This window comes from Aphelocoma coerulescens, chromosome 5 (assembly GCF_041296385.1).
Source record: "Aphelocoma coerulescens isolate FSJ_1873_10779 chromosome 5, UR_Acoe_1.0, whole genome shotgun sequence".
NCBI lineage: Eukaryota > Metazoa > Chordata > Aves > Passeriformes > Corvidae > Aphelocoma > Aphelocoma coerulescens.
Genome location: NC_091019.1, coordinates 9,871,456 through 9,898,275, shown reverse-complemented (window position 1 = coordinate 9,898,275; position 26,820 = coordinate 9,871,456). Strand labels below are relative to the sequence as shown.

At 40.1% G+C, this 26,820-nt stretch overlaps 1 protein-coding gene across 1 annotated transcript; it reads left to right on the top strand.

The window, feature by feature from the left end:
- Positions 1-12,190: 12,190 nt before the first annotated feature.
- On the top strand, positions 12,191-15,229 carry KCNA4 (potassium voltage-gated channel subfamily A member 4). The gene has a single exon (XM_069015890.1). It carries the CDS (start codon positions 12,352-12,354, stop codon positions 14,332-14,334), a length of 1,983 nt encoding a protein of 660 aa, XP_068871991.1. The 5' UTR covers positions 12,191-12,351; the 3' UTR covers positions 14,335-15,229.
- The last annotated feature ends 11,591 nt before the right edge of the window (positions 15,230-26,820 follow it).

The following is a 26,820-nucleotide window of genomic DNA, read 5'->3' as shown; positions in this document are numbered from 1 at the left end:
TATAAGTCCAAAGAGAAATTCCTTGAAAATGAGGGAAATTGCAGAAAATCAGATAAAGGTCTTTTCAAAAGAAGTGACAAAGTTCATAGCTTAATTACAATGGCAAGATTTAATAAATATCAGTTTCTTAGCAAAAGCTGCAGAAGACAGAAGATTGCTGCTGAGAGCATTTTGATGCTAAATATAAAATGATACCATATTTTGATGGTATCATTTTCATGTTGTCTTTATGAATTTTCAAAGCAAAGTAATGATTTTTTTTAAAGATCAACATTTTTCTCATCATCATCAAAAAACAGCAAGGTGAAATCAGAGGCAGAACTCTGGGCTGAATGCAAGACTGGAACAAACAATCCTGCTGGGACAAAACCTCACCCAATGCCATTTTGTGTACTGTGGCCCAGCGGAATCAGCTGTTTGGGCTATGCTTGTGCAATTAACACAGCTATGGAAAAGCATGGTAGGAATGATGTCAGTTCCATCGAATTGCATAAGAACATCTACTGATGAATTCCCATTGTGTGAGAGAGAACAAAAGGAAGATAATTCAGATACCTTAAGAGTTAGTTACAGCACAGTTCAGCAAGGAGCATCAGGATGTGCTGGAGTACAAAAAAGTGGTCCACAAAAGGCAACAGAACTAATCACTTCCCTTTTGTAAAATATGTTTGTTTACCTTGTTGGACTAGAGTGTACAAAGTGCTGAAATGCCACAAACAAAATGAGTAAATCTCAGTAGAATGCATTAAGGGATGGCATAAATGTCCTTTAAAGGTTGGCTTTCTTGTCACCTGTAAACAAAAATTTAGCCTTTTATGTGTGTAATAGGTTTTTAGTCTGTTGGCATCTTGATTGTTATAGTCAGAATACAATCACTACTCTGTGAGCTTTGCAATAATCTGCTTTGTTTATTTGCTTATTTTAAGAAGGAAAGCTGATATGAAAGCCAATTATGAGTTCCCTTGATAATGGACTTTCTTATACCAGAATTTTTTTACTATTTTGACAGAGTGCATGGTTAATATAAAGAAAGTTCTAGAACTGCATAAATCCCTCTGATCTGTCAGACATTTTCTCAAATGTAAAATAACATATGTTTAGAACTCCTACTTTGCAGAACCAAGACTTTATAAATAACCCCACAAAGTTGGTAGTTGCTCATTTATCTCTCTTACTAAAGAACATCCTAAAGATAGGTAATGGACTCTGACATACATGAGCAATGCAAAAAGTTCTTTATTTGTGGATAAAACAGGAAATTTGTTTTGACTGTATTCAGAGAAAGCTTTTGTCAGGATTCATTCACTTTCCCATCATTAAAATGCTAATACCTACCTTTATTATTCTAAGTGTATACTGGACTACTTTAGTCACATTTAGATTGATATTTCACTTAAACCTTGTCTTTCCCTTTGCCACACTGCCAACAAGAGAAATATGCAAATTAGGAACTTGTTTCACAGAAAGAATTTTTATTGTTTTGGTTTAAAATCACAGTTGGAATCCTTTTTCCCTTCTTTACATTTTCTGTCACTTAATAACCCTGTGGATACCCAAAGGAAACCCTCAGGTAACTGAGTTATATGGAGTATGCCTCTGCAGTTGTGTGTCCATAGTTCTGCACATACATGGGCAGTAGAAATGTACCAATTCCACTTTGCAGAATAGACATTGGTAGACATTTCTTGAAATAGTTAAACATTTTTAGCGTAAATAACTTTGTACCAACAAGGTGTGAGTCTAGAATTCAGCTCTAGGTCGATTGCACACACTTCTGCGTTGTTCAGATGCCTTTGCTTAACTAGCATTGTTTAATATAAACCATCCATTTTGTCAGAACAAACATTGTAGGCCACCCTCAATACCTTCCATTGGAAGACTCTTGGTGGTGTTAAATTAGCAAACCTTGTGGTTTTGATATTTGTTTGTATTGATAAATAATGGACATCTGTATGTTCAAATTGTAATTATGAAGAGACCCTGAAGACCAAGCTGAGCTTTGTGTTAGAGAGATTCACTTGGGTCCTTCCTAACCTAATAAAGAAATTTTGCTTAAAATGGAGTTTGAACTTATTGAAGTGGATGAATCTGGGTGGATTTTGAGCTTACGATGTTAATGACTCATAAGAAAATCAACTTGTAAGTAAAGTAGCTTCATTTTCTTAGTTTCAGTACTGTCAGCAATGGCAGCATTTGTGAATGCAGTTCTCTTAGTGAAGTGCTAAGGGAGTTGTACAAGCATATTGTTGTTCACCTGAGGATACAGGAAATAATTGCAGAACCTTCTCACCTAACAGGTCACTACAGACCTGTTAAAAGTGCCCAGAAATATGACTTAATGCTTTTTACAGTGTTTGACTATGGCTAAAGAGAAAACCTTGGTCTCTAGAGCACCCTCATCAGCACTACACTCACTCTCAAATATTCCTTCTCTGGTTTAAGGTGTCTGGAAAAACTTGGCATTCCTTATTTTTCACCAAGAAAGGAAAAAATGGGAGATATTACTTCCTAAAATTCCCCCAAGAATATCTGAATGTGGCTTCCTGAAGTGTGCTTGACAAAAAGGGTGAAAAGCCTGTCCAGGTAAAAAGATGTACTGGATCTTTATACATTAGTTCTCTTGGCTTTTGCCTTATTAAAGCTGCCAATGAACATTCCTGAACATGAGTTTGCCTTGTAAAGGTCATTCTAATCAGAAAGGAGTCTATTCCTGCAGCTACTATTTATTTATTTATTTCATAACTATAATGACCTAAAATTATTTTACCTAAGAGTGCATGTTCAACAGATTAGAAGGACCACAGCATGACAACACAGTCAACAGACTGTGAGTTTGGTGGGCTTTTGTTGTTGTTTAGGGAAAGGTTTCACTCTTAAGTTGTTATTTCTATTTGTGGATAGAAAGTGCTGTGTTGTTAGTGTGGTGGCTGTGTGCAATATTCACTGATTAGTCCATTTCATGGTGTGCTCAGATGGTGGTGCAGAGAAGTGGGGTGAATGTTCAGCTCAGAGCCAGTGCAGAGGAGCTTTCACAGCTGACACATCAACAATCCCCTGTGTGAAGCTCTGTATTCATAAGGAGAGTGTTGCTGGGACCTAAGGTAAGGGGACCTAAGGGCCTGGGCAGACAGGTCCTGCCAGTCAACACAGAGGGATTTAGAGCTCTTCTTGAGCTCATCAGAAACCTGACCAAATTCTTTGGCACGAAGCTCTTTTAGTTAATGGGTATAGAGAATTATATTGACAAAACTGGAAGTTCATTTCAACTCTATTCCTATTGGATTTAGGTGGAAGATAGATGTCTAATTGTCTTATGCGCCTTTTGTAGAGATCCACACGGGGAATGTGATGAGCTGTTCCTAAATATATTATATATGTAGCTCTGTGTCCCACAGAGCAAGCTATCTGCTGGCTACTAAAGGTTCCAGTTCCAACTAATTTGTTACACAGGCCTAGTCTTGAACAATTCATTGAAGCTTTTGACTTCAACAGAGGAAAGGAATTAATCCATGTTAGCCTGAAAATATCTGAAGTACCTGGATCATTAGATTGACTTAACTCTCTGAGTTTAACAACACACTTCAGTAAGACTTTCAACCTTGGGCTTCCATGCCAAGATTAACTCTTGGGCTGTTAAGTTCCACATTCTAATTTCTGACACAGGGTTTTGACACAGGTATATTGCCCACTTTTTAGAGTAGCTAAGTTTAACTCAGTTCTCAGGATCTCATAAAAAGAATAATTGTATTCATAAATTGCAAATGGTTTGGCTTTTGCTCTCTATATGAAAACTCCTGTCCTGCTTATGTTCAACAATAGTTAAGCAATGCCCAGAAGCACATAATAACATAGTGAGAATTACCACACTGATAGATATGAGGAGGTTTGCTATAGTATACTTCAGCTGAGAACCACAAGATTTCTCTAAATTTAGAGGTTGATATGGAGGTTTTACTGACCTGGGATAGGAATAGGGTAGAACTGAGCTAATATTAACTAGGGGTTTTTCGGGAGTTACTCTGCCACCAGTGTACAACAGAACATCAACTCTCTACAGATTATTTCTGATCTGTATATGCAAATTATTTATTTGGATGACTTTGGGGCTCTCTTTGTTGGGATATACTAATGAGGCTATGAGAATAAGTATCTTGCAGTTTTACCTGCCTTGTGCAGACAGAAAAAGGGTGCTTCTGGCTGCACATCCTCCCCTCTCCTGCTTGTGGCAGCTGTGTGTAAACGTGAGGGAAGGCAGCATATGATTTCCAGAACACTATTTCCTGTTCCCTCTGGAGAAAAGACAACAGGCTGGATGCTTCATTCAACATACAGAATTTAATATTTTCCTGTGTTAACTGCACCTTAGGGCTCCCAAGCATTACTGTAAATGATCCTCGGTGTTCTGAACTGCAGGTCTTCTTCAAAAGGGTAATTTTCAAAGTATTTTTAGTAACTCAATTTATGCATCAGTATTAAAGCAATTTTTATATTGCCTTTGTGCTACCTATTTTAACTTCTTGTTTCCTAGCTAGTCCCTGGACCCCAGAACAATGATGATATGCTAGAAAGGGCACTTCCATTCTGGAAAGGTTTTCCTCAGTACATGTCACACTGAAAAGAACAACAAAACTATTTGTTTACCTCACACCAAAGCAAAGGCTATTATAGGATTCTTTTTACACTATTTGCTAGTTCAAAATTGGCCACAGGAATATTTATTTCATTTAATAATCTTAATAATTAATTTTTTCTCCAACTTTGTATAGTAGTAACTGTTACACCCTGCTAAAGTTGGTTAATTCTGTGTGTTTATTCAAGCTGGAAACATTTTTTTCTGCGTTAACTCTGTGCTTAATAGGCCCCTGAGATCATACAACAGCATCTCCAAAATAAAGAGGTTTAATAAACTGTTATGAGTGTATAATTTATTTGGGAACAGTTTATTTGGATTGATACACATGGCACTTAAAACTTTCAGACATCCATTTCCCATGTGAATCTCATTTTGAAGCCATTAGGAATAAGATTGAATAGATTCTCATTTTTGTCAACATAGGCCTCCTTATTAAAAATTTCTTACATTTTCTCAGATATGCAAGGCTATCAAGACTGGTTAAAAACCCACACACATTCCTCCAGAATTTGTGTTTGCATGTCTTGGAAAAAAAGTGGAATCAAATTTTTGCCTCGTATCTGAATACTCTGACATAGTTCTGCTACATGTCATTAGATCTAGCAGAATGAGTTTCCTCTTAAAATTTTCTGCATCCTTATTACAGTAGGAGAAGAATGATCCTTTAGTGCAATGGTGGCATGAAAGCATTGCCTCACAAACACCTTTAAACATCAAAAGAAAATGCCTGTGGTCCTTTCTCTGTTGCCCTACTTAACAGGAAGGTTATGAGGTCTGGTGGCTGCTTCTCTCTTCCAGTCCCACCTGGTGTCTCTCCTGGCTGTTTTGTATTTGTCAGCAGGGTGACAAAATGATGCCAGGGCAGACTATGCTGGTTTCGACCCAGAGGTTCATTGGGAAGCTATATATGATTACCATCAAATTATGAACCAAGACTGTTACCTGTGAAACGTGTACCTACTGCAGTTACAGGCCCAAATCTTTAGTAGGAAATGTTCTAGTCCAGTAAATTTGTCATCTAATTTCTCTGTAACAATCAGTGTGAGTAGAGCCTTCTAGTGAGATTTGGACTGCTACAGGTACAATGGTGTATCCCTACTTTTAGTTTGATTCTGCAGTTCCCTCATGCGTGTCTTCCATTCATACTCATTTCTTAAATAGGAATCATAAAAAAATATTTACTAGAAATTTATCATCATCTATCTTCTAGAAGTTTATAGAAATATCCTTTTTTACCTACAAGTATGTATCTGAGCTATGTTTGATGCCATCTAAATTTCCTTTCTTTACATGTTTCTTCACGTAACAGTTTTTGCTACTGCATGTTCCTGGAGCATGAGGTACTTGAACTTTCAGCTAACAACTATTACATATTTTAACAGGAATGGTTTTGAGCTCTTTTCTTTCTTTCCAGTTGCTCCTCAAGTCATGGTTAACTTAGTAATGCAAATTTACATTAATTATTAGCCTACTACCTGATTTTTCTCCAGAACATTCCTTATAAAATCCCAGGGAGAAATAAGTCTACTATGCCCTCATAATGTTTTCTGATCTGGACAAAAATGTATGCAAACAGGAATTTAGCATCTGATATTTTCAGGTTTTATAATCATTTAGCTTTCTGTCAGCATAGTTGGAAAATGCATATTCAGAATAATACATTTATTCTTAAATGCAGAAGTAGAGCAAATCCAATGACACGGTAATTTAAGTAATTCTGTGAAACTAATTTATCTCCTTCATGATTTAATTAAAATAACAGTTTCCAGACTGCAGGTCCACCCTTCTCACTACTACTTGGCATATCTGTAAGAAGGCGCAATGCATGATCCAGGTTCTTCCATTTTAACTAAAACCAAATTATTAGGAGAGAAAAAAAAAAAAAAGGAGGGTGATAAATAACCCTTGTTATACTGGATAGAAAAAGGATGTCAGTATTAAGATTGATGTGGCTGTGGGTATCTTGGAAATCTGGTTCCTCATTTAGAAGCTTTCTCTTCAGACTACCCTTATTATTTTTTTTGCTATTGTCATTCTTCAGAATAGACTTGATATGAGTCCCTGTCTGCTCAGAATGAATGGAGAAATATTCAAGTCCAAAAATAGAACATATGTGGTATTTTTATCCTGTTTTCTGAGTAAAACCACACTCTGGTACAAGAAATCATTCTCCAAGTAAAAATATCATCAGTTTTTATTGCTACTCATCCTAAACTCATCGATGGTAAATGGACATGGTTTTGCAAACTTTCCTGAGAAAATATGAAAGGTCTGTTGTCCTCTGGAGCATCAAGTTCCTTGGATTATCCTGTTGAAGTACAAGTAATGAACAGATGTGCTATTCATATAGGTTGCGTAGAAGAACCAACTGAGGATAGGATGTATTTTGGTCTGCTAAGTATCTCATTAAATACTGCCAGTCATATTCAAAAGAAGAGTACTTGAGCCAGATTCTTTGACAGGGGTGCCTTACAGAGCCTAGTTAGTAAAATATGAATAAAATATGAACTTCCTGAAGTGATACAACCACTGGGAGAGAAAACTTATTTGTGGAGGCAAGAATTCATTGCTACTTTGGTACCTAAGGGTCTCTAGCACTGTAAACAACTGAGAGGAGGGGGAAATTCAAGTTCTGAATCATGTTTCAGCACATCTGAAATGACGTAGTGACCACAGTCTTTTCACTAGGTTATCCCGAGTTCCCACTGCTGCAACATTTTGCTTGTTTTGAAAGGAGTCCCTGGTCTTACAGGACATTGGCTGTGTTGCCTTCAGAGGTTAATTGAAACAGTAGTGAAGCAAGTACAGGAAAGAGCAGAAGAGCAAAAAGAGAAGGCTAAAGGGGAAGCAGAATCATTCATGGTCTAGAAGTGCAGTAAGTACTGAGCTGTAGTTCAGTCTTATCTGCCGCGCAGAGCTCTTGATTACAGCAGGAAAGTTAGTGTTGGACTGGGGCCAGACCCTGCCAGTGTGAATTGCAGCAATTGGGGGAAAGCATAAATTAATATTGGGCATAGAAACATAAATTAAGCTTTTCAAATCCCGTGTTCCCTTTCCATGAAAATGTATTAAATTGCTGTGTATGTTTTCTGGCACTGTACACATAGCTAAGCAATAATGCATATTTCTCACCTACATCACTGTAAAATGGGACAAATCTGTGTGACAGCATAGCTTAGAGATCCTTTACTCTGATACAATAATACATTACTATCAAAGATAGTGATGTGTAGGTATTCTCTCTTTGTTCTACCAATAATATTATCCCCTGTGGATGTGAAGGAACAGAGGAAATATAATAGCTTTTAAATAAAAATTTCTCTTTGAATACTATGGAAATACAAAGCTGAATGAAATGAGTCACTCTATTCATCTGTAAATACTTAAAGCTTGTTTTTTGCTTTTAAATCAGTTAAAAATTAGATCAAGTAAGACCTCTGAGCTAGATTGAATTGCATGTAGTTACGTGATCCCTATCACATTAGAATGGATTTTAAAAGGCTCAAAAAGGCTATTCTGCTTCTCCCATTGTCAGTTATATGTGTATTATGTGTGCATAGAATCATACATCACAGTTTATTTATCTTTGCTCAAGAACACCATTTAGCTATCAAAACAAACAAACAAAAAAAACAGTGCTCAAAAAGGAATACTAGTGATTGGTGTATTTCTACTTGTCTTTTTTACTCAGATATCCATTGAATTTTTCAGTTTAACAGTCACATGAGATAATGACAAGACAATGCATCTGAAATTTTGAAAGAGAAGTAAAAGCTAAATAAACCATTATTTTTTGCTCCAAGTCCTTGAAACATCTCAAAAAAGAAATAAAAGGGTGTTCAAATCCTACTGACTAAAAGCAACATAAGACTTGTTAGAGAATGAACTGACTAAACTCTGGAAAATGCCCCTAGAATTAAAATTTACTGATGTAGGAGAAAGCCTAGGTGCTCCTAATGATTCAAGAAGTTTACCTATGATAACTCTGATATTTTTATGGCTTCGTACATGTCCTGGTGCTTAAGGGGTGGTGGGGGTTTGATCCATGACTTAGCTATGCTCCTGTGCCAGGTTACAGAAGAATCTGGGTTTTGGTATTGGAAATGAATATATAGAATGTTTTTTAACTGCATCCAAGAGCACCAAAATTTTGGACTGCTTTTGTGATGACAGAACACATTGTATTTTAATGGCATTTGGGATGACGTTAGGGATTTATCTATGTTTTTCACTTCATATTTACTGTAAACTTGAAGTATTGTGATTGTTGAAAAAATGGTTAGCTCTAAGTGCCATTTACATGTTTCATAGTACTGTTAGCAAGATCTGATGCCTGACGTTTGGTATGTTTATTTGGCTGATCCTCCATGCTCCTCTATATAGTCATAGGTCATCTACTGACATGAGTGGGATTCAGGGTATGGGCAGTAACTGATGTAGGCAGCAGAGATGGCAAAGTGACATGGATAATGTGGGTTGTGCTGCCAGGGATCTAAAGGCAACAAGTCACCAGGCACTCTTGGTTTCTCTGTGGAGGAGGACCTAGGCAATGAAACAAATGCCCAACCCACTTGCTGTGCATATTGAATTTGTCTCCAGTTGCAAACACCTTAAGGCAAAGTGTCTGGTGTGAGTGCTGCCTTTGATTTCTTCTCGATTCAGTCTTTTCTTTCTCCATGAGGGGAACTAGGAGTGCCTACATTTAGTTTGTACTGAGATGGTAGAGTTGTAGCTGTGGTGTCAAATATGGCCAAGCTGCATTTTCATGGCGATCCCTTACAGAGAGTGGAATGTGCCACAGCTTCAATTTTCTAGGTGCAAAAGGAATGGGCAGTTTATATCCTGCTTGTGTTGCAGCAGGAAGAGGGAACAGCGATTTGAGGTGTTAGCTCTGCCAGATACACAACGGTACCCTCTAGTCACGATCTAGGACCTACTTTCTGTTTAGGTACAGAATTAGGAGTGAAAGTTAATTTGGTTTCATTTGCGAGGTGGCTGCAGGAGCCTGGGTGCGCTGGGCAGGAGCAGAGGGAATGTTTGCTTGTACTGCTGGGGGGCTTGGGGCCGAGTGAGGCAGCACCGTGGGGGTGCGGGTAGCTCTTTTCTGGGAAATTTGATCCGGGCTTGGGTTTGGAATTCTCCGAGCGACCTCAACAATGCGTTTGGCTTCCTTAAGGGCACCCCCATGGGAGCAAAGGCCAGGGTTGGCAGCATCGCTCCTTGCAGAGAGTTTTGTTCGCCAGCCCGGGCGTCATCCAGCGCGGGAATATTGATTCCAATAATTAAGGCGTTAATAGGACGCGGGGAGCGAGGCGGGGGCAGGAGCCGAGCCGGAGCCGGAGCCGTGCGCGGCGCAGTGCGGGCGGCGGCCGCCAGGGGCCGGCGGCGGGCCGGGAGCGGCGGGCGGCGGCTCGGAGCAACAGGGCCGGCTCGGGAGCGCCGGGGCGCGGTGCCGCGGGCTGGCCCAGCTCCCAGCTCCCGGCTCCCGGCTCCCGGCTCCCAGCGCCGGGCACCCTCGGCCTCAGCAGCGCCCGGCGCGGTCCGCGCTCCGGCCCGCGGCTCCTTGGCCCGCTCCCCCCAAACCGCACAACAAGTGGATGGCGCGGGCGGGAGCCGGCTGAGCGCTGTCCCTGGACGTGTCGGGCAGGGGCCGCACGGAGCGACCCCCGTCCTGCCGCCGCTGGAACCCGGCTCCGCGCACGGATTATCCAGCGCTGATTTACAGATCTGCTGCGAGAGCCGGTCTTGGAGAGACCAGTGAGCGCGCCTGTCCCTTCATTCCGCCTCACACACAACAAGCACACGCACACCACCTTCGATTTTCCTTCTGGGGACGAGACCCTCGCTTGTTGCCTTGTCGCCAATGCCGAGGCGAGCGGAAGCGGCTGTGGCGGTGCCGAGTGCCCCCAGCCCCAGCCGCCTCCCCGGCTCGCTCCCGGCGCTCTCCCGGCACCCGGCAAGAAGGGGCAGAAATAACTCGTCAACCTGTGGTGCGCACTGACCACAGCCACCTGCGACTGTGGATCAGCCGGCACAGCCCCCTCAGGACTGCTGCCACCCGGTCCTTACACTAGCGGGAAGAGCGCTGCTATTTCTCTGCCTAGGATCAGTAAGTATTAACAGCGTTTTTAGGATCTTTTTCTGCATGACACGTAGGTACGATTTTAAAAATAGCGTCATTTAATAGTTCGTGTTCACCTTCTCTCGTGTATTAATAGATGTGGCTATAAATGAGGCTTCTGTTTAAAAGGGGGGTGTGGGGGGCTGTGTATTTTTGTGTGTGCTTGCATGTAGATGTTGCTTCAGTGCACCTGCAGTTGTTTTCTTGACATATCACAGTATTTTTACTTGGCTGAGCACTGTACGTGCCTGTTTCCAAATTAAATCCAGTGAGATGTTCATTGTGATCGAAACACAATTCTGCTGCAGATTAAAATGTAACATTCCCACATTTGATGTGTTTCTACAAATATAACAAAAGCTCTTTGTGTAGATACATTGATTCTTTAATGTTTCATATGGATATATGTAGGTGTATCTCTTACGTATGTGCTCAAAGACCTGAATGCATTGTGCGTTGCAGTATTTTTATTAGTGTTTATATGTGTTGGTGTTTCAGAAGCATGCATATGTTTGTGTATGGATGCAAGTGCTTATATGGGTGGGGATTTTGTATCTGTCTATATATATATGTGACATACCCACCCACATCCTTACCCACAGAGTCGTTCAAAATCTCTGTGCATGTGATGTGGGTGTGTGTGTAATGTAGAAGTGTGAATAGTGTGGGCAGGAGAAGATTTGAATGCCGTGGTAATAGATGACACAGTTTCATTTGATCGGTGTGACCTTTTAGGAAAACAATCCAATCTTTTCCCTTTTTGTTTTGTTTATTTTTGTGTGTTTGTGCATGTGCCTCAGGTTAAGTGCTTCTTCTGCATGACCATAACCAAAGGGTGACCCATCCACTCCCTTATGTCCTATGGGGACCTCAGAGCCAGTTTCTCAGTCTTCATCTCCTCCTCTTCCTCCACCTCCTCCTCCTCCTCTTACCACTGCTGCTGATGCCCTGGGTGCTGCTCCCAGGTTTGAGACATTGTTGACAGGCTGAAGAAAGGATTTGCAAAGACCTCCTCACTGTGTATATGAAGTGATGGCTGGAATTAACTTCAACTCCCCAAGTAATGATATTAAACAGTAAGTTTGCTAGGCCAAAGCATTACCAGGAACAAATAATGAGGAAAGAGACTATTTGCATTTGGTTTCAATGATGAGCTAAAACCATCTGTGGAGAACAGGTACCCTTTGGTTTGCATATTTTTTTTTCCTGAGGAATGCAGCCTTTATAGCCTGCAAGGCAGTCATGATTCTGGTCAGATACAGCTGTGATTGCTGCAGGAGATAAATGAAAATAAAGGGGCTTGGTGGATGGAAGAACAAGGTCTCAGCTGTTCTCTGGTTCAGTTTGAGAATTTCATCTTTTATTATTAGCAAAACGGTAGTTTGTGTCAAACATTCTGGAGAACAAGAAAATGCAGATCTGTGGTTTTCCAAAATATAGATTCAGTGTTACAACCATGTTGCCATACTCGATGCCCAGGGGACTGTCCTCCAAATGCAAATGGCTTTGAACTTTCTAGTGAAAGTTAAGGTGACAGTGTAAATAAAACAAAACCTTGTTACAGTAAGTGATTGAAAAAAACCCAAACAGTTGCAAAATGGAGGTTGCGATGGTGAGTGCAGACAGCTCCGGGTGCAACACCCACATGCCCTACGGATACGCGGCCCAGGCACGGGCCCGGGAGCGAGAGCGGCTGGCGCAGTCCAGAGCCGCCGCAGCCGCGGCCGTAGCAGCAGCCACAGCAGCTGTGGAAGGTGGGGCAGCAGGCGGAGGGGGACCATACCACCATTACCATCAGGAGCAGAGCCGAGGGGCAGCCTCCTCACACGGTGGGAGCGCATCACGCAGCGGCCTGCCCCACCGCCAGAGTGGTAAGAGGAGGAAGAAAGGGAAAAAGAGGAGCCACCACTTAGGAAGTAGGGAGTGTGGGGCCTCCTTCCCCTGTTCTGAGCTGCTGCCGCTCAGTGGTTCTGAGGAGAGAATACTGAAGGACTTGAGTGAGGAGGAAGAGGAGGATGAAGATGAGGATGAAGACGATGAGGAAGAAGGAAAGCTCTACTACAGTGATGACTATGGGGAGGATGAGTTTTCATACTCAGACCAGCCCCCCGATGATGGTGGAGGCCCTGGGGGTTACAGCTCTGTCCGCTACAGCGAGTACGAGTGCTGTGAGCGTGTGGTGATCAACGTGTCGGGACTGCGGTTTGAGACCCAGCTGAAGACATTAGCTCAGTTCCCGGAGACACTGCTGGGTGATCCAGCCAAGCGAGGGAGATACTTTGATCCTCTCAGGAATGAGTACTTCTTTGATAGGAACCGACCCAGCTTTGATGCCATCCTGTACTACTACCAGAGCGGTGGTCGGCTGAAGAGACCAGTCAATGTACCCTTTGACATCTTCTCTGAGGAGGTGAAGTTCTACCAACTTGGGGAGGAGGCCATGCTCAAGTTCAGGGAGGATGAAGGTTTTGTCAAAGAGGAAGAGGAAAAGGTTTTGCCAGAGAATGAGTTTAAGAGGCAGGTTTGGCTGCTGTTTGAGTACCCGGAAAGCTCCAGTCCAGCCAGAGGCATTGCCATTGTCTCTGTTTTGGTCATCTTGATCTCCATTGTCATCTTTTGTCTGGAGACCTTACCAGAGTTCAGAGATGACAAAGAATTCGTAATGTCCCTGAGCTTAGGAAAGGGGCTTTCCAATGAGTCTCTTCGCCTGGATGCTGGGGAGCACACCATCTTCAATGACCCTTTTTTCATTGTAGAGACCGTGTGCATCATCTGGTTCTCCTTTGAGTTTACAGTGCGCTGCTTTGCATGTCCGAGCAAAGCACACTTCTTCAAGAACGTCATGAACATCATAGACATTGTCTCCATCTTGCCTTACTTCATCACCCTGGGCACTGACCTGGCACAGGAGCAGGGCAGTCAGCAGGCCATGTCTTTTGCCATCCTGAGGATCATCCGTCTGGTCAGGGTGTTTCGCATCTTCAAGCTCTCCAGGCACTCCAAGGGTTTGCAGATCCTGGGTCACACGCTCAGGGCCAGCATGAGGGAACTTGGCCTCCTCATCTTTTTTCTTTTTATTGGAGTCATTTTGTTTTCCAGTGCTGTTTACTTCGCAGAAGCTGATGAGCCTGCCACCCATTTTCAAAGCATCCCAGATGCCTTTTGGTGGGCTGTAGTGACCATGACTACAGTTGGTTATGGGGACATGAAACCCATAACTGTGGGTGGGAAAATAGTCGGGTCCCTGTGTGCCATTGCAGGAGTGTTAACCATTGCTTTACCAGTGCCAGTGATTGTCTCCAATTTTAACTATTTCTACCACAGAGAAACTGAGAATGAAGAACACACACAGATGATGCAAAATGCAGTCAGTTGCCCTTACCTCCCAACAAATTTACTGAAGAAATTTAGAAGCTCATCATCTTCATCCACAGAGGATAAATCAGAGTATTTGGAGATGGAAGAAGGAGTTAAAGAATCTCTTTGTGTAAAGGAGAATAAAAGTCAGGACACAGGGAATAGCAGTGAGTCAGAGAAGAAAAACTGTGTAAATTCAAATTCTGTGGAAACTGATGTGTAATTTTGAACGTTTCCAAATATATTTATGCATTAAAGAGTGCAGTGAAAATAATGAAATATGCAAACAAGAGTCTGCAGCATACAATAGTATGCCATTTAATGGTTAAATACAAATAAAAAGCATTGCTAAACATGTATTACATATCAAGTAAGTGGTACAACTTGAGGAAAGGATTGCTCGATCTGATACATTTTCAGACTTTATATTTTTATTAGAATGCAAGTGTTTTGCACATGAGGCTGAGAAATTTATTAAAACCAAGTCAGTTTTAAAGTGGGTGCATGAACTGTCGACATCACTAATAACAGCTCTGTGGTAAAAGTTGGCATTCAGAGGTATTTACTATGTAAGAAACAATGAAGTTTGGTAGTCATTTATCTATTTATCAGTGCTTTAATAGCAGCTACCATAAATCATTGGATACCATAGTCATTGTTTTTCAAATGGTAAATTTATTGTAAAAAGATATTCTACAGAAGATAGATCTAAATTTTTTTTCCTTGAAATCTATAATGCTTGTTTTTAACTGGAAATTTACTTTGAAAAGGCTGTTGACCCTCCAGAAATTGTTTATTTTTATAACTCTCTTTGGAGGCATTGCAGCATTTGTTGTCTAATAATGAAAGAAATGAAGTAAGAGAATCGTTTAACCTGGTCTGACTGCAAAGGCAAAATGACTGGAATGCTTTTTTGCACTACTTTATATGCTGGAGATATATTGAAAGAGACTTCATACTGTGAATGTTTACTAATGTAATAGTTCAATGACAATCATTGGAAGAGTGAATTCTGCATCATATTTTATTGTTTCTTCTTTCTTTGTGATGCTGATGGCAAAACAACTAACATTACATTAATTCCATACTCTTTTTAATTATGAATATCTGTGATCTGGAAAAGGATTGTGAAGTAAAATTTTATAATCAAAATTATTTGAAAGCGGTGTTTTCTACTGATGCCCTCAAGAAGCACCTAATTTATATCTTTTTTTCTGCTTAGTTTACCATTCAGAGTCTATGATTAGTAGATGCACTTTGTCAGTATTGAGGAAATTCAGTGTATGGGAGGAGAAGGTAGAAGTAATAAGATACTCAGTGGTTACAGTACTGACAATTGAGGATTGCTGACTTTTAATAATGTGCTATTATTGGTGCTGCATTTTCCCTTGATTACAGCTTTCACCCATGTATATTTGAAGCAAAATTTAAGATCTAAAATAGGCATTCTGGGCTTCAAAATGAACATAATGGGTCCCATGAACTCCTGGTGGAAACATTCCTTGGTTTCTTTTCACTGATTCTTAGGCCAGGTATGTTTTACTATGTGTCAAAACCTCCCATTGCCCATCCTAGGAGATTCAGGTAGGTAAGGATTACCTGGCCTGTAGTATATTCCAGCATCCAGAATGAGATTGGTAAAATATCGCTGCATACAACATATATAATAGATTCAGAACAAGTTTTCTTTTAGACTTAACCATTACCAAGGGAAGGCACAATTAAACTGTACTGGTTTTGAAGAGGCACTGTGGAACATTCCAGATCATAAAACTTGAACCAAATTGGCATATGCACTTTAAGGCCTGGGACAGGCTATTATGGGAGAGAAAAGGACTTACCAACACTACAGAATTTCAGTCGTTTGCAATATTCATTTAAAGTCGAGTGTAGGGTTTTTGCAGGGGGGAGAACTTGTTAGTGACTGACTTATAGCCACAACAAAAGCAGTCTGAATTGGGCATCCACGACACTGCACATGATCCATCAGATAAGCCTTGTTTGCTGTATCCAGTGGCACCAAACAGAGCTGCAGACATAGGCTTCTCTTTAATGGTTGGGTTTTGCCTTCATGGTTTTTCTGAGTCTCTTCAAAAAGTTTCTATGCTTGTCTTCTTTTGCATTGCAGGAAAATAAAAAAAAGACACACACAAAAGACTGTGTTGTGCTGAGCTCTGCTTCAAAATGTGTGTTTAAGTGTCTGATTCCTAATTTAAAGACACAGAGCAGGCTTCGCTATATTTTTGATGTGAAGCACTAGCTTCACAACAGAGCTCCTTTTTATTGTGGTGATGTTAATTCCAACTGTGTTTTGAATGAAGTGACTCAGTAATTTTATACATTGGCATTTGCCAAAATTTAAAACTACATTTCACTCCAGCTCACCTGAGTTTAATGTGCTAAATACTTTTTTCTACAGGGGCAATATCAGCAGTGAGGATGAGCATTCTATAAAATCCAGTAAAAATCTGTAACTGAAAGTATTTCTTTCACAGATAGCAGTTAATGGCCTAAAGGGCCTTCTTCCTAAATGGCTTGGTACTAGTTCTGTCTGACACCAGAGACTACACAGTGCCGGGGACCATGGCAAGGGGATAGGAGTGAATGAAATACTAATTAGGTAAATAAAGAAGTTAGAGAAGATAAGTAGTACATGTTTGCAGTATTGACTGGTTGGAAGGGCAGGTGGTTCATAAGAGGTGGAATTCCAGACCTCTAATGGAAATAAGAAAACACTTTGAATCACTTTTAAAATACATTCATACTGTAGCCACAGAGCTCAGCATGACGGGAGTGCTCCAGCTGGTTGTTCAGCTGCTCTGCTACCAGTACACACCTTTTCAATTTAAAACAAGCATGTGATGTCTGTGCTGTGCTGTTTCCAGAGCAGTACCTTGCTCTCAGAAGGAAAAGGTCTGACTGTAGGGCCTCGTAGCAGTTGGCAGAGCAACATTCTGGGTGTGTCAGCCCTACACACTGCAGTGCTGGGGAGGTGTATCCTCAGGTAACAGCGGAGCCTGCTGCAGTGAATAAACCTCTGTACTTTGTCATGATAAAAAAAACCTATATAGTTCAATGCTAGCTTGTGCTATCAGTTGGGTAGAACATTCTGAATCACAGAAAGAATTGTGCATTCCAGAATGGAAGCAAATAGCTCTACTTCGCTTTCTAATTTGATTATTCAACTATCTATTGATCCAGTCACAACATAGTTTTAAAATGCCAAAGTCCTACCACTAACATGCTAAAACCCAAAGATCCCAAGTACTTTACAAGAAATAGAAATTTGTGTTAAGTATTACTTTGGTTGAAATTGTGTGCCAGAGAAACCCTCTAATTGAGCTGTTACGGCTCCAAGTTACTACTCCTGCTTCTGTCACATCTTTCCCAGTGATACAGACAACTCTCAGAAAAATAATTTTATTGTGATTTGGGCATTTTACATTTTAAATTATAGTGGTAAATGCATTCCTGATGTAGCTGATGTGAATGGATTTACACTGGGGATCATTTTAGTTCTACTAATGTAGTTCAAATGATTTCACATTGACATACATTTCAGCTAAAAATAATGCAAAATGAGATATTTCAGGTTCACTTGAAGTGGTGAAAAAATTGGAGGAGTTCCATTAGAATTCATGGAATCACAGCAGCACCAAATCGGATTTCAAATATATTCTGATACTTAACAGTGTGCTGGCATTTATTGAAAGAATTTTCTAATATTTTTATAGTAATCTTAAGTGCCAAGGCCAGGCTCATAAGGAGAGAGTTTTGCTAGCTGAAGCATTGGATTTAATGGCTGACTTCAGAGATCCATAATTTTTTTCTTTATTACATTTCTCGTGTTACATTTATTCCTTGAAAACATCAGCCTGGATGCTGAACCTTCTACCAAAAGAAGTGTTGTGTAACCCAGTTAGTGGTGAAGGTTTCTAGTGTTCAATTAAGCTTTCTGGAATGATTCCACAAGAGGCTAATTCCATTTGATGGAAAATATAATTTGTTTGTATTTGAAGGAAAATTCTTCTGTTTACATAGGTTCTTGTGTGTAGAATCCAGCTCTGTGGTGTTCATGTAATGCAGAATAAATTTGGGGAGATCCAGGGGATGAAAAGCCCCATTGCTATCATGATTACATCTCATTCATGACTATAGTGTCCTTGGTGTTTGGGGATACTAACAGGCATTCTTCTGCTCATAAAAGTTGGGATTTGAGTGTGTTTTCAGTCCGTAAATCTTTTCAAATAGCTTTGGAATGTGAAAATGAGTTTGCATAATGCTGGTGTGGAAAGAGTTTGGGATCAAGGCCATAACCTTGAATAAAGGATCTTGGAGTGCAACTCCTGACATGGAAGATTCCTGTCAAATTTGCTTTCAGGTGTTGAGAGTCATTTGACTTGGGATTTGAAAATTCGGTGCTGAGCTGCCCAAGAACATGAGGTACTTCATATTTGCATAAATGTAGGATAAATGCACTATGGAAAACCAGCAAAATATCAGAAAGCCTATTCCATTTGTAGCTAGTTCCTGAAAAGTCTATCTCTCACAGCACTGAAAAATGAAATGTGTGTTTGTGGTCATCCTGGACTCATTAAACTAATTCTGAATATCAATTAATTTTTAACATAATATTTAAACTTTATAGATAATCCTCAAATTAAATATAATCTATCCATTGTGTTTAGACCATGTCACTGACTTCCTCTAATTTTTACTGGTTCCTTATTACTTTTTACTGTCATTGGACCCAGTTATAAATACATAAATATTTTTAAATTTTTAATTAATTGACATGAGAGAGTAAGAAATAAAAACAAACCTTAAAAAATGCCCAACTATAATATCCAGCATATAAATTACATACTTTTCTTATCATTAAATGTCTAAATAACAGAATAACTTCTGTAGACGTGGGGCAGGGTATACACTTTCCTCTTGCTATAACTGAATGTCCAAATGCTTCAAATTTTGCAGTGAATACTAGTTGACAGATTTATTATATTTTTGCACCTCCATTTAAAACAAATGCTTGCAGAAAAATGGCACTTTTGTAAAAATGAACGTCCCTTCATTTCCACAGAGACCATCTAATGTGGACAAAGTGATTGACAGATTAATTGTGGGTTAAAGTGCCTAAATGTTTTGTACCTGACACCCAGGTACTCTACATATTGCTGCCATGCTTTTTGTATGTTCAGAAATTAATTCTGAAGGAAAACTCATTAAAGAACTACGTACTGAGATAGTTGAATTAATTCTTATTTTTAATCCTTTTCTGTACAATTATAATATGCCTTGAGACCTTTTCTGCAACAGGCCCTTTGGAAAATAAATACATAAGAAGGAAAGAAGAGAAATCTTACATTACATGTAAAAAAATCTTATAAAATATACTAATTGAGGGAAAGTAGGTAAGTAAAAACTTCTTTTATTTCCTTCATTTGAGCATTTATGGTATTGCCAGTAAAACCAAACTGGGAGCAAACTGGTTGAACTGATCTGCAACTACAAAGAGGTGCTTCATGCATTGTTTCTCTTCCAGGTTCCCTGGTCTCAGGAGCAGCAGCAGCTGCTGCTGTGGCATTGTGTGACTGGGAAGATGCTCCTTGTGCTGGGCAGCACAAAGTGGGATGGGACAGGGTCCTGTGAGATTTTCAGTCTGGCTGGGAAGTCCATGTTCCTACCACAAGTATCCTGCTGAGTGCAAAAGTTCTGTTATTTGCTTGGTAATGCCATGCAACCTTTCCAGACACGGAGGTCTTGAAGACTCCAATCTGCAGTTCCTAAGCTGTAAAGGGTCTCAGGTCTGCATTCACTAAATGTACTTTTCAGTACCTGAATTCCATTCATTTCACAAGGAATTGGGTTGTAAAATGCTTCCTGAACTGAGGAACAAGCAATTTGCTTAAAGTCAAAAGGGACACTGCGGTGGAGCAGGTTTCTCAGGTGTTGCAGTTGCTACAAGAAGTAGGAAAGGACAGTACATGTTCAAGAGAGATTTTGGTCTCTCTTTGTTTTTAATCTCTTGCTCAAATGTTCTTGGGGCATTTGTGTTCAGAGTAAGGGAGGAGGATGGATAGTCAGGTAGTCAGGTAGGTCAAAGGCATCATCTTTAATTTTAGATACATACTTTTTTTCTGTTCTTAGCAGTCAGAATAAAGTAAGGGTTTTTTAAAAATTATTGAATTCTTGCAAGTTACTGAAGTCTTGCAAAGTTTCTTGTGTCAATACTAGGCAGCACCTGGCACTGCAGTGTAGGACAACCAAGGAGAAAATCAGCTCTCCTCGTTTGTATTTATGTTGGTATGATTTTGGTGCAGAATTTTGCTGTAGAGAAGGGATGTTCCAGGGTGCTCCACTGTGTGTTCATCCTCATTGCAAGGGGAGCAGCACCCCACGATGTGCTGTGGAAAGAAATGAAGTCACATACACGGGGAGACTGCATTCCCTTGTTTCCTGTGCCTTGTGCAATCAAAGGACACTGCTGGGGTATTGCCCTGCACTGTGGATTCAGCCACATTCCACTGAGATCAGTGGAGGTTTGGTTTTCAGTCAGAGCCCGTGATATCTGTCCTTGTTGTGGATCATCCACTGTATGAATGAACTTTAATTTCTGCCTATTGTCTCCCTGCTGGCACAGCTTTGTAATGAATTCAGGGTGTCATTCAGTGAGTTTTTCTTGCACAGTGGAGCCTGAATTGCACAGGGAGCCTGAATGCAGAAAACTGCAGAGGACTGTTGATACTGATCAAAGGTATCTCTAGTTTTTTATCCAAAACTGTATTTGTATTACAAGTTACACATTCCACAGACTGTATATTTCAGGTTAAATACCTTCTGTTTCATTAGTGGGTTTTTACTTTAAAGATGCCCTCAATTTGCCCTGAATTCTTCAGGAATTTAAGACATGGACTATTTTTCAGGTTTCAAGCATGAAGGAAGATGATCCCTCTTTGCATTCAAAATGGCAGGACATTATTTCAAAGTAGAAATCTTGCGTATTTTCAAGTTAAGAAGCTGAGGAATAATATCTTTTCAGTTAAAGTCTTTCTTAAATATTAGCTGCAGATACACATACTAAAGAAAAATATGGTTTTATCACAGGGAAGAAATAGAAAATATTTTTAATTCAATGTTTAAAGGGCATCATTGTCTTTTGCTCTGTGCCAGATGACAAGCTCAGATAAATGTTATTTTAGCAAGAATCTATCCTACTGCAGAGAGCACAGTAGAGGAATTGTATAATAATTTATACTCCAGCATCTATTTCGGTATATGTTTATTTCTTATATTAAATTTCTTATTAATTTACATTTAATTTCTTATATTTCTATTATTATAGCTATTTCTATTATAGCTATTATAAGCACTGTTACTTATTCAGGACTCATAGATCTCAAAATTAATGATCAAAATGCTATAAAGGTCTGAGTAAATGAGGGGAACAAGGTCTAATGTTTCTGAGAATCTGCAAGAAGGAATTGTTATTTTGGTGCCATTTTACTTGTGAACATCTCCTCTAATAACTGATAGGATGATTCCATAAGTTAGAAGACAAAACTGTTTTCTCTGGCTAGTAAAATATTTTCTGTTACTCATAGTTTAATGGACAATTAGCATTTTTCTACCTTTGAAATATTTAGAAAATGTGAGAAGACTCTAGGAATTAGAAATTGTACTAATTTGCTGCTCTTTGACCTGTTTTACAAGAAAATATTTCCAGAATTGCTTTGTGATACTGGACAACTCAACTCCTAAGCGAAATGGAGTGACTGTAAAGAGATTTACTTCTGAATTCATGCAGAAAAAGTCTCATTTTTGGGCACCCAGAAATAAAGACATTCAGACCACTACTTATTTTTGAAAATTTCTGATGGCTTGACTGATTTGTTTCTTTTGAGAGGAGAGAACAAAAGATATTTCAGCTTTCTTTTTTATTTCTGTGATTTTCTGTAGTTTTGAATTATACCTAATAAAAGCAGCCAGAGAACCCACAAGATTTTCAAGCACAGTCTCAGTTGTACTGCCACATGAAACATTATATGTGATTTAAAAAGTTCACCTAACTAGTCAGGCATCTTACATTATAGGATTGTCCAAAGAAATGCTCCTAATACTTTTGACCTCTGTTCTATGCTTTAAAAGGTTCTCCTGATGCCAGACTAACACATAACATGAATGGCAATTTGAGGTGGTGAAAGAAATGTGTTTGGGGGCAGCAAGGGCTGGCTCCTTTCCCAAGGGCTGGGAAAGGCAGGAACTGCATGATCTCACAGCCACAGGGGCTGGGGTCTCCTCACTGTCCTACGAGGAGCGTTAAATGGGGCTCCTGGAGCCACAGGCAGGGCTGTGGGTGGGGGCAGCAAGTGAGGCTGGGGAGGACTGTTCAGGCCTTTTTGGGCGCTGACAAAAGCCCTGCATTTGCTGGTAACCATAGACATCTTCTAAGATGCAGTTGTAGCTCAAGGTTTCTATTGTGCCACCCAAAATTGAAAATGTACTTTTCAGAGCCTTAAGTACTGACCAATTGTTAAGCTTTTTGCTACTCTTGTTTTTTGTCCCTGAATCATCCCCAGGTCTTATTTCTTCAGTGTTTTACTGCTGCCAGTACATCTACGATTATTTCTCCTAAGCTGTGTTATCACTTCCTTTTTTCAGACAGCTTCCTTGTGCTGACAGGCCAGAACATTTTCATGGATTTTCAAACACAAGGCTATTTTTCAGCTGTTGGATGTGTGGGTCCCAAAGATGGTACTGGGAAGCTGGGAAATAACTAATGATGTTCTGATTTGGGCTGACATCCAGAAAGGTGCCTAGAGCATGAACTGTAGTATTTCTTAATCTTTTCATTGAGACAATTAGGTTTTTTTGCTGTTCTTGCAGCAGTGTCATTGTTGGAACTGGAGCAGATGTTGGTATTAAGTAAACACAGCCATAGCAAATGACAGCATATCTAAATTTGTGTCTTGTATGTATTACAAAGTACCTTAGCTCTGTACCATCATTTTATAATGGTTGAAATACTTGAAAAGGTGTCTAAAAATTAGCCTGATATGGACTAAATTAATGAAAAAATGCTGGAGTGATGCTTTCCATTTGGTCAGTTTGCCAAAGGTGGGAGGTGAGCTACGTGGTTTGTACTGAAATTCTGAATGTGGAATATGTTGTTAAAATGGTGATTGGACCTGCAATGTCATTGTTTCAAAGAAAGCCGGAGTAGTTTTTCCCATTATTTGTGCACACAGATGCACATATTTGAGAACCAGAATATCCAAGCAGTTTTCACGGAACCATCCATGCCTGCAGACTGAAATATGATGGAAAATTCCAGAGTACCTGCAAGCCCAAACACCAAGATTTAAGTTTTGAGGGTCACAAAGCAAAATTCCATCTCTTTCCTAGGGCTTGCTTCTTCACAGAGCCCTCAACCACCCTCATCACCTCTGTAGCCCACTGGCAGTCCCAGAAAGGAGCAATCATAAGCAGTGAAAATATGAAGGTGAAGGAGAACATGCATCCCAAATAGCTTGGAATGAAAGCCTTAAAAAAAAATATGCAATCAGTATATTGCAATGCCTTCCTTCAGCTTCGTTTTTTTCCTGAACTCCCAGTGTTTGATACAGTGCTGTGAGCATTCTCTGGACCCTTTCTCTGTGATGAGCGCTTCATTTTTGTAGCTCTCTGGTGTTAATGAATCCAAGCAGACTCAGGAACTGAGTCCAAATGACAGAAAACATCATAAATTCAGTGAGCAAAGTTAAGAGGTTTTTGTTGTTATTTTTCAGTAACTGCTGGTAAGAATATTGTGTTAATTATAGAGGTTCACCACTGCCTCCAAAGGCAGATTCATTATTACATCCTCTCCAGCCTTCAAGCTGTTGTATCTTGAACCTTGCTCCTTCTAAGGACTGGTATTTCCGTTGTAAAGGATTAAAAGCTTTTTCCCGTTTGGAGCTGGTTTTCTTAACGAGGCAGCTCCTGTCCTGTGAGTGCCTGCTGCGAAGGCAGGGCTGTGGTGGTTTGTATGTCAGTGGTACACAGTCCTTAGGAGAAGGAAAGGGCTACAGCACAAGTCCCACTTTCAGTGAATGGGAAAAGCTACTCGGGGATGCCATTTGGAGCTCAGCAGAAGCAACTGTTCAGCTCAAGAGAGCAGCGTGCTGTTCCCTTGCTCCAGGTCTGTGAGCTGTCTGCTCACACACTGGGCAAGGAGAAATGCTGAGGGGAGATTTCTTATGCTGATACAGCGAGTAGCAGCAACTATAGTGTTTCACATTGATAATGAGTTTCACACACTTGGGAAAAATGCTTTTAAATCCCAGTGTTAAGGAGTACTTGACAGGAATTACTTTGCTTCTGCAATAACCCACAGTGCTTCTGACTGTGGAGCAGCTTTACTTCGTTCTTTCTGAGAGTTCAGACACTGCTCTTTTTCTGCTGGATTTACAGACAGTGGTCTTGCCTGAAACCACTTGAGGTGGATCATGATCTATTTTTACTGGATGTTATTGCCCAAATAAATACTTACAACAGAAATTTTCAAAATGGTGTTGTCATCCTCACTCCATACAGGCTTTCCATGCTAAAAAAAGAGAACTCCAAGAAATTATTCAACGGCATAAATTATATTGTATATGCATAGGCATCAAGCAGGGCACCGCATTCTGCAGGATGAAGATCCCTGCTTAGGAAGATATGAAAATCTGCAGTGTTTTGCACAACTTGATCCTGAAAAATCAGAACCAGAGATGTGTAGGACTCTTGTTTTTGAGTTTGGCCTCATTTCTGTTCATGCCACTGACTTGAATTTTGGTCTATGTAAGAGTAATCTTTGTATTTGGGAGGAAGAGGTGGTCAGTAATGCAGAAGTTATAACGAGTATGTTAATATGACACAGCTCAAGCAGGACATGGCACAGTGCTCTGGTATTTGAGCCAGTTGTGAAAAAACCTGCTCAGGACTTGGAACAGCCCTGCCCAGAATACAGGGAGGGATATTTGTGTGATCACTAAACATCCTTGATTTAATATAAGCAAGAATAGAGATTTATCTTTAGAGTCCAGTGCAACACTCTTCAACTCCTCCCCCTTTAGATTCATTTTCATTTTCATTTGGATTCACTTTTTGTTTTCTTACTGTTGAGAATGTTGCAGACAACAAGGTTTCATACCCCAATTCTAATCCAGTGACACTCAGAAGGGAATAGACTTTGCTCTACAGACGTTATTCTGCAGAATAACGTGTACAGCACAGATTTATTAGGACTATGCATATATAAAATGCCTCTAAGCAGTGAAAGCTTTGGGCTGCTCAGTCAGATCTTTGAATAATAAATTGATTTACTCAACACCAGTCATCTGCGTCCATTCGACATTACCTGAGTTCTCTTTTCTGTGGACACAAGGAGCTAAAGGAAATTGAATTTTGAAAATCTTGGAAAATTACATCTAATTGCATACTGACTTATTTTCTGTTCTGGAGAGCTGATACAGTTGGTATTGTAGGATGACTGAATTTTATTGATGTGAGGCTGCTTGTTATGAAAAGGAACATCATGGTCCTGTTCCACTGCAATTTTTTGTTTTATGAAAATATTTTTGTATCTTTCATATCAGATGTGATATTATTTCCCCACCAGATGTCACGCAAACAAGCCCTAATTATGCACGTATTCAGTGTACTGGAGCACAGGGAACCTGCTCAATGGCTGACTAATATTGCTTGCAGAACACTGTACTTGTATAAACACAGCATTTACTTGTTCCAAGCCACCTACAGCTACTTCTGTTTGAGATTTATATATTCAGTAATATTTTATGTTTTCAGCCTATACAAAGAAGGTATCGTATTAAATGAAGAAAATGCTTCTTTTTAATGCTGTAGTTAACGTTCCCCAGTCTCTCATCTTACTTTCTAACTCCTTCTGCTCTTTTTAAATGCACGAGGAATTTTTCCATTTATTTTATAAATGCAGAGTTTGTTTTTAGAGCTTTATTTCCTACAAGTGAGTGATCTTATCTTCGTTTTGAGACTTCAATATTTCAATGCAGCATTTCAGTATGTTGCAATTCACTGAAAACCTCTTGGTGGACTGACTATCATCAACATAAAATATTAAATGGTACTGTATGTCAAATTATGAAAAAATAATTAGTGATTTAGATAATATCCAGGAGGCTCCATTAGTAATCTCTCTCTCTTGTTATTATGTAAAGATCAATGTATATTATGTACATTCATGGAAGAGGACATGGAGCTACTTTTAATTTAATGGGGCCAGAACAGCCATGAGTGATAAAGTCATGCCTTTCTGCTGGGGGTCTGGTACTCCTGTGGCCAGCACAGCAGCTGTGTCATGAGCTGGTGAGGCACTGGAAAAGGTTGTCCTGAGCAGCTGTTGTCCTGATGCCTCATCCCTGGAAGTGTCCAAGGCCAGGTTGGATGGGGCTTTGGGCAACCTGGTCTGGTGGAAGGTGTGCCTGCCCATGGCAGGGGGGTTGGAATGAGATGAGCTTTAGGGTCCCTTCCAACCCAAACCATTTTGTGATTCTCTGAGTCTATGGGACAGTTTTGAAGGGCTTCTCTGTGAGTACAGGGGAATCCTGCAGACAGGATCTCCTGAGGAGCTACAGAACATGCTCTGCTTGTTGCTCCCAAATCCACTCGTCTTGCTACTTTCTTCTGCAGAGACTCTGGACTTGTAGAA